At 40.4% G+C, this 8,472-nt stretch overlaps 1 protein-coding gene across 1 annotated transcript; it reads left to right on the top strand.

The window, feature by feature from the left end:
• Positions 1 to 327: 327 nt before the first annotated feature.
• Positions 328 to 1,934, top strand: gpr34l (G protein-coupled receptor 34 like). The gene is made up of 2 exons (XM_016518582.1): positions 328 to 735; positions 869 to 1,934. The coding sequence occupies exon 2, from the start codon at positions 948 to 950 to the stop codon at positions 1,929 to 1,931; it is 984 nt and encodes a 327-aa protein (XP_016374068.1). The 5' UTR covers positions 328 to 735; positions 869 to 947; the 3' UTR covers positions 1,932 to 1,934.
• Positions 1,935 to 8,472: the final 6,538 nt, after the last annotated feature.

Below are 8,472 nucleotides of genomic sequence, written 5' to 3'. Positions count from 1 at the left end.
TTGTTTATTGTTGCTCACTCGTTGGTCTGATTGCTTCTACTTTGTAAGTCGCTTTGGATAAAAGTGTCTGCTAAATGACTAAATGTAAATGTCAATGTAACTCATCAGTTCTGTGCATGGCTTTGAACATGGTATTATATAAAATGCTAGTAAGAGTGTTGTTATGATCTGAAGGCCTAAAGAGAATGTCAGAATTTCCTGGCTTTAAATTGTCTGATAAGGATCTTACTGTTTGTGTTAAATTGAAATATATTGGACATTTTATTACTGAGGACATGACAGAAGATGAAGACACTGAAAGGCAAATTTTATGAGGAAATTGATGTTTTTGTTTTGGTACTTGTAAGTTTGTTTAGGTTGTTACAAGTCAAAGAGCTCTAAAGCAGAGGTCTTCAACCATACTCCTGGAGACCCACGGAGCGGGGTGGACGACCTATGCTCTAAAGTATATATTCCTCAAGCCTCAAGTGTGTATTGTTGGGGGTAAAAACTAGGTTATGGTCACCAGTTTTCATTTTAGGCAACCAGATATTTCCTGTGCTCTGAGAATGGAAGCGAATTTTGCTTGGCTTATCTAGCACTGCTCTGCATTTCTACTGAGGTTAGCAGTAATGTCAACCACAGCAACCAGGGTCCAACGTCACATGCGAGCAGAGTTTCCTGCATAGGTACTGGAGTTTCTGAACAGACATGTATCTAGTCACTTGCTCAAGCACAAGCAAACCAGCCATACAGGTAAGAGTGCTATTCTTTTCTTGGGCTCTTAGCATTTATTCAAAAGCAATTCAACAAGTTGTAGGAATAGATCAAGTGAGAACCTGTCATCATATAGACCATTTGTTGACCTTTTCCTCCCCTGCCCCATTAGGACAACCGAAAATCACTGTATGTCAAGATTTTGAGGAGCAGCAGTCAGCAAGTGTACACCAATTTTTTTGGCTGTCACAATGTTTCAGGAAGGCAATTTAACCACCAATAAGTCCTGTCAGATTCATGATGGCATATTGTGGCCCTTCTTGCCCATTGGCTACATTCTCATCTGTTGCATTGGTCTGCTCTGTAACACCGTCACCCTCTACATATTTTTCCTTCGGCGGCATACAGACACTTCCATGGCCGTGTACATGCGGCACCTTGCCCTGGCGGACACCCTCCTGGTCATGTGTTTGCCACTGCGAGTTTACTACCACAACAAAGAAGGTCCCTTCTACTTGTGCAAGGTGGTGGGCATCTTTTTCTACATCAACATGTATTCCAGCATCCTGTTCCTCAGCCTCATCAGTCTAGATCGTTATTTGAAAATCATCAAGCCTGTTTGGGTCTTTCGAATTCAAAAGACAAAGTGGAGCCACACGGCAAGCTACATCGTCTGGGTGATCCTCATTTCTGGAATGATTCCCTTTTTTTCAAGCAACAGTCAAAAACATGCGTGTGACAAGGTCTGCTTCCACTTCCACAGCAAGGGACTTGTCGGTGGGATCATAAACCTGACAACAGTGGTGCTCTTCCTTGTTTTTTATGTAGCCTTTCTTTGTTTTTATGTGAAGATCACTAAGAAACTCCGGACTATGTCCATGGGTAATGGTGACCCTAAGGCACAGAGTCGCAAAAAGAGGGTCATCATAAAGACTTTCTTAGTACCAGCCATTTTTACATTGTGTTTCTTGCCCTACCATGCAGTACGAATACCATACGTTCTGGCTCAGCTGAATGTGATCGGAGATCTTCATAGCCAACAATTGTTGCACATCTTAAATGAGAGTACTTTGCTATTGTCCGCTCTAAATAGCTGCCTAGACCCAATTATCTATTACTTCTTATCCAGTGCATACAGGAAAACAATACTGTGTGCAATTCAGGGCAAGTTTAAAAACATGTATGCTTTAAACAGAAGGAGAATCAGTATAAATCGCTCACTCACTGAAATTTAGCATTAATGGGTAACTTTTCCATTTGTGACTTGTCTAGATTAATCACATTTTTTAAAATTCAACAAATTGAAAATATTTAGTTTTAAATGATGTATACTATTGGTCACAGCCTGGGTACACATGACTTAATATATGTTTCATATGACCATAAAAAAATGTTTATACAGTATTTGTATGAACCTGTAAGGCATATGCGTGTGTGTGTATGACGGTTCTAACATTGTTGATAAGATTTGTGATATTTCATACTTTAGATCATTTCACTATTATTCTAAAATACAAATAACGATAATAACAGTCAAGAATTATAAGTTGTGTCCAATCCTCTGAATGGCAGTTTAAGTGTATTTAAGTATGTCTCGCTTTTCTGTAAATAAGGAATATGTAGCTGCATTTTCTCTAAAGTAGTGGTTCTCAAATTATTTTTCTTTGATGTAAATTTTGTGGTGGTGCCCAAAAACAATATAAAAATGGTTTATCCAAAATCAAACATGGATATAATCAGTATGAAATTGTTTTATTTTTTGCTGTCTGTGACCCAGAACTGATGTGCAACCAACCAGTTGAGAACTACTGAGCTAGAGTACTCCGAGTGTACATTTGTGGATAGACTTTTTAGATTTCCTTCATGGCTTTATTTAACTGAGAGAATGACCTATATTTATGATTTATATATTTATAATATGTGAAATAAGGGAAAGAAAGACTTTTGTAAATGTTATGGATTTCCCCTATTGTAATAGATCCCATGTGGTTGACATGGGTGCTGTTGTGTTATGAGTGTAACCCATGTTTGTGGTGGTAGATTCTGTACGTGTACTTTTCTCTACACGTGAGAGCAATGTGGGAAAATACTAAATGTTGTTCATAATCAAAATATATATAATATATACATTTGCACATTTTTGTATTATTTAATTATTTAAACAATTTAAACTTTTTTTTGAAAGAATTTGGTTGAATGTTTGATTTGATTTTGTTGCCAAGTAACTGAAAACTGAATGAGATTAACCATGTTGCATACTGCATTAGTAACCTAAAAAATACAAATAATATAATGTGTATGTTTTTTTCTATTATAAAATGCATTACTGTCTGCATGCCTTTCTGCATGTTCTTTATAAACTGTGTATGTACATATTTATACATGCCTGTAATCTGGCTAAAGCCATTATTGTAACAGTTCATGGTAATAAAATACAAAATAATTGTTATTTAAATAAAGTTTGCATTGTTTGTTGCAAAAACTGCAGTTCTCAGCTGATGTCTTAGATAGGTTTAGGGAGCTTGACATGATGCTCAAAGCTGCTGTGTGGGTTTGATGTTGTCATTTGGTTCTGATCAACAGATTGGAGAGCGCATTGATGAACTGATGAGAAGTTTTTTCTGCAGCGTGTGGGTGACTTGCAGGATCCTGTTTGTGACTTGAGTTTCAAGTTCAGATCATTTTCCACTTACACACCATTTTGCATTTAATACATCCTTACACACACACACACACACACACAGGTTTGTTTTTGTGAAAAGTGGGGACATCCTATAGGCGTAATGGTTTTTATACTGTACAAACTGTATGTGCTATTGCCCTACACCAACCCTACCCCTAAACCTACCCCTCACAGGAAACTTTGTGCTATTTCAGATTTTCAATACACTCCATTCTGTGCGATTTATATGCGTTTTGAAAAGTGGGGACATGGGGTAATGTCCTGAAAAGTCACCTTCTCCTTGTAATACCTATGTCATACCCTTGTCATTATACAAATTTATGTCCTCATTTGTCACAAAAACGCGCACACACACACACACACAGTTATTTAAGCTTATATGACCATGTGCATTGTCTAAAAAACCAGAATGTGTTGCGGACAGTGGACATGAACCAAAAAAACAACAACCCATTTAATTAATTCACACAATTTCATACTTAATACATTGTCCTTTGAGTATGTGTGAAAGTTTGTATACTATTATTAGCCATTGTGCGGTCTTCGGTCACTTTTGACTAAAGAATTTTACATTTTGAATATTTAAAAATCGTAGCTTCACCAGAATGGTACGAAACTTGGTGACTTTTATGGCACTTGATATGTGAACACACAAAAAAAATGAGGGCATGATTCGAAAAAGCTAAGTGGTCGTAAAAAAAAAATAGTCACACTCATGGTCTTCGGTCAAAAATGACCAACCATAGGAAATGAATGGGAAATGGCAAAAAAAATTGAAAACACGGAACATTTTTGTGAGTACAATCTACAAATCCCCCACGATGCAGAAAAAATTGCACAGCAATGAAGGGGTGAAACTCAAAAACATCTAGAGTGCAAAATCAACACACACACACACACGCACACACACACACACACAGGTTTGTTTTTGTGAAAAGTGGGGACATCCCATAGGCGTAATGGTTTTTATACTGTACAGACTGTATGTGCTATTGCCCTACACCAACCCTAGCCCTAAACCTACCCCTTACAGGAAACTTTGTGCTATTTCAGATTTTCAATACACTCCATTCTGTGCGATTTATATGCGTTTTGAAAAGTGGGGACATGGGGTAATGTCCTGAAAAGTCACCTTCTCCTTGTAATACCTATGTCATACCCTTGTCATTATACAAATTTATGTCCTCATTTGTCACAAAAACGCGCACACACACACACACACACACACACACACACACACACTTTGTGTATTCCTTTTGTGTTTCAGTAGGTTTAATGCAACATGGATTGTGGCTGAGTAGATGATGAAAGAATTTTCAGTTTAACACAAATCATCTGTGAGTGTGCACTTTACCTTCAGATAACGTAGCATGGACGTGCCGGACGATGGAGTCTCCGACGATCACAGCGTCGCGTTCCGTCACGCGGAGGGGAGCGAAGTGGTTCCGGGTGGAGATCTCAAAGACTGGAGGCGGCGGAGGGGAGTGCAGAAAAACACACGGAGTAGAGGTGGTGGGAGAGTTAGCAGCGTGCTGTATATTTACCTCGGATTGTGAGCGTCAGCCCGGGATGTTTCCAGCGCGGCTCTCCGCTCTCTCAGCTGGGTCTGCCTCTCCACCAGGTCGCGGATCTGCTTCTCCACGGCCTCCAGCTCGACCTGCACCGAATGCAGCTCGAACGTGTCCTCACCTGCACTCAAAGGTAGACACACATCCGCCATTAAAGCAAGTAACAGTGAGTAAAACAATGGTAATGTGTGTGAGTAGGAGCTGCACCGAATGCAGCTTGAACGTGTCCTCACCTGCACTCAAAGGTAGACACACATCCGCCATTAAAGCAAGTAACAGTGAGTAAAACAATGGTAATGTGTGTGAATAGAGTATTAGCAATGTAAGCGAGATTAGCGGCAACCACGCTGGCGATGCTAACGGGCTATATGCTAATAGCGGACTTGGGAAATCAAAATAAAACTAGTGATAACAAGGCGCTCTGATTGTTTTTGTTGTAGAATACGATCGGGGATATATTCACACATTATAGAAACGAAAATGATGGTGTATAAAATTTATTTTAAGATAAAAAATAGACAAAGAATTAACTTGACGGAGCTCAAACTCAAAACAATCTCTTCTGATAAACAGGAGTGGTTTCCTACATGTTTCCTATATGTCAATGACCAGACACTCTTGGAGTTCTACTTGTGACAATTGAATTCAGCTCATAGCCCTTAATTGCTAATCTACCTAGAAAAATGGTGGATCTTTAATGCGAGCACTGAAGATAGCACTGTGCTGAAACATCTGCTTGCTCGTGTCCACTTGTTTTTAATTCACATGCACTCTGCACTTTTTGCATGATGCAATTTATAAAATAAAAAATGCTTTGCTAGACTTTTTCAGCCTATATTGAATTCAGTGTGTGGCTAGATACCTTCTTGTTTGTTTTCATGTATTTCGGGCCCTAAAATATTTCCTTCAAAAGTTAAGATTGTCCTAGTGCAGGTGGACAACACTGCGGTAGTTACATAAATCACCAAGGCGGACTGCGTTCACGCCACCTGAATAGGCTAACGCAGCAGATTCTGCTTTGGGCACAGGACAAGTTCCTGTCTCTCAGGGCAATTTACACTCTGGGGCATATTAATGTGGGAGCAGACTTGCTGTCCTGACAAGTTGTGACACATGGAGAATGGAAACTTCACCCCAAAGTAGTCAGTCAAATTTGGGAAAGATTTTACAAAGCAGAGGTGGACAGCCCAATGCCCCCTCTAATTCTCCCTGACTCGTCCAGCTCCCCTGGGTCTGGACGCAAGGGTCTGGACGCAAGGGCCTGTACATGGCCCAGACTGAGTCTTTACACATTTACCCCGATTACTCTGCTCTAGGGATGTAACGATTCACTCAATAAGTTCCCCTCAGACATACATTCATATAAACTCCTACACCTAAATGAATCGCGATTTGTTTAGCATCTCAACCGATTTGAATCATCACATATTTGAATCGATTTTCAACCGGCTCGCAGTTAATCGTTACATCCCTACTCTGCTCCCAGGAGTCTTGGCCAAGGTGCGTCAACAAGGTTCTCGCCTCTTACTGATAGCGTCTCGTTGGCCGACCAGAGTGTGGTTCTCAGATCTAATATCCTTCCTTGATGGCTCACCGTGTGCGATCCTGATCAGGAGAGATCTCCTGGCTCAGGGGACAGTGTTTCATCCCTGGCCCGAGCTTTGAAACCTACATGTCTGGCCTCTGAAAGGGACCAACTAATAGATGCTGGACTTCCAGCCAATGTAGTACAGATTATTTTAAGTGCTAGGCCTCCCTACACTAGAATAAGCTATGCCCTCAGATAGCACATTTTGAAAAAGCCGGTGCATGACACACCACACAGACCCAGTTCACTGCCAAGTTGTTTCAGTGCTGAAGTTCCTGCGAGAAAAACTGTCCTCAGGAACATGTTCTGGTACTCTAAGAGACTATGTGTGCACCATTTCAGCTTCCCATGCTCTGGGGTCTCTGTAAGAAAGCACCCTCTAGTTGCCCGCTTCATTCGTGGAGCTAAGCAGTTGAGGCTGCCCACCAGAGTGACAGTCCTTTCGACTTAGCTGTAGTGCTCGAGGGTCTGGTTGGGACCTCTTTTGAACCACTAGAGTCAGCGACTGTTAAACTTCTGACTCTAAAGACTCTTAGCTTCACAGCGGAACTAAAGACCACCAAAGCAGAGCTGATGGAACTGGGGACTACCAAGGTGGAGCTGATTGATCTGGGGTCTAAGGATCAATACGTGTGTATAACCCTTGATACACTTGTTCTTTTTTTTTCTTTGAATATCCGTAATCTGCTGTCATGTTAGCTTCCCTTTTAACTATGTTCCATTCTGTGAAACTCACAATTCTTTGTTGTAATTGGTGCATCATCACTGCCATTCCACCTTTTCCTACTCATCATCGACTTAACATTATTGTTTCATTTTTACATAAATATATCTATTATGCTAAAGAGCTGTGGTTTGCTACACAGAATGACATTTTTTCCAAATAGCGAGAGAATAATGGCATTGCAGTCTTTTTAATATATCAGTCTGTATTAGTGGGGTAATGGTACACATACTCGTATTGAAAATCTTTGGTACGGTTCTTTCAGTTTGGAGCACATGTGTACCGAGCAAATACAGAATTGTTTTAACCACTGCATGAGTGGAACTTCATTGGAAACTTCCAGTTTTATGTATTGTTACTTTTGATAAGAACAAAGTCTCATCTTTCAAATTATGTATTTTTTTTCAGGATATTCAAACAATAAATGCTGTTTTGGCACTCTTTGATGTGGCGTCACAAATTGCTGTATAAAATCCTCAGTTCAAATGGCAGCACAGCGCGCGAGTGAGCGTGATCATCCCTTGCTCTTTACTACTAGTTTTAATGCGAAATAAACATGAATGAACATCTCATGCCTCATGTAATTGCTCAATCAGTGTTTCAACCGCGGAAAGACGTCAAAACAAAATGTCACGTAACATTTCATTACCTCAGGCAAGTCATCAGTGTCCACAGCTCGTTAGTTCACTAGAGAAATGAAGTCTACAGATGAGCATTTTGCGAAATATTAGACTATATACTTATTATATTTTACTTCACCTGTTAGTCATGTCTTAATTATTTAATATATGCTTAGGCCCAATCCCAATTCTATTTTATACCCCTTCCCCTTCCCCTACCCCTACGCCTACCCCTTCCCTTCCCCTTCCCCTTCCCCTTCCCCTTGCCCCTTGAAACAGAGTGATAAGGGGTAGGGCTGAAAATATTCCCCTAAGAAATGGGACACCACTACTACACCGTTACACGTCATCATACGTCGTCGCTAACTCCTACGTCAAAGAAAATGCGCCGATGTTTATCACAAACTTCCAAGATGCCGTCGGTAGCTGCAGTGATCTCAGTTGTGTGGGTTACAGCTATTTTTTTGCATTTGTCTTCTGCACTTCGCAGTGCACCTTTTACACTGAATGAACTCGAACAAACTGCATATTCGGGACAAAAGACAGTGTCAGTGTCTTTATCACCCTTAGGTGCTTAAACTGCCCTCAAAGGT

Source organism: Sinocyclocheilus rhinocerous, unplaced genomic scaffold (genome assembly GCF_001515625.1).
Source record: "Sinocyclocheilus rhinocerous isolate Xijiao unplaced genomic scaffold, SAMN03320098_v1.1 scaffold387, whole genome shotgun sequence".
NCBI lineage: Eukaryota > Metazoa > Chordata > Actinopteri > Cypriniformes > Cyprinidae > Sinocyclocheilus > Sinocyclocheilus rhinocerous.
This window is presented reverse-complemented; position numbering and strand designations above follow the sequence as displayed.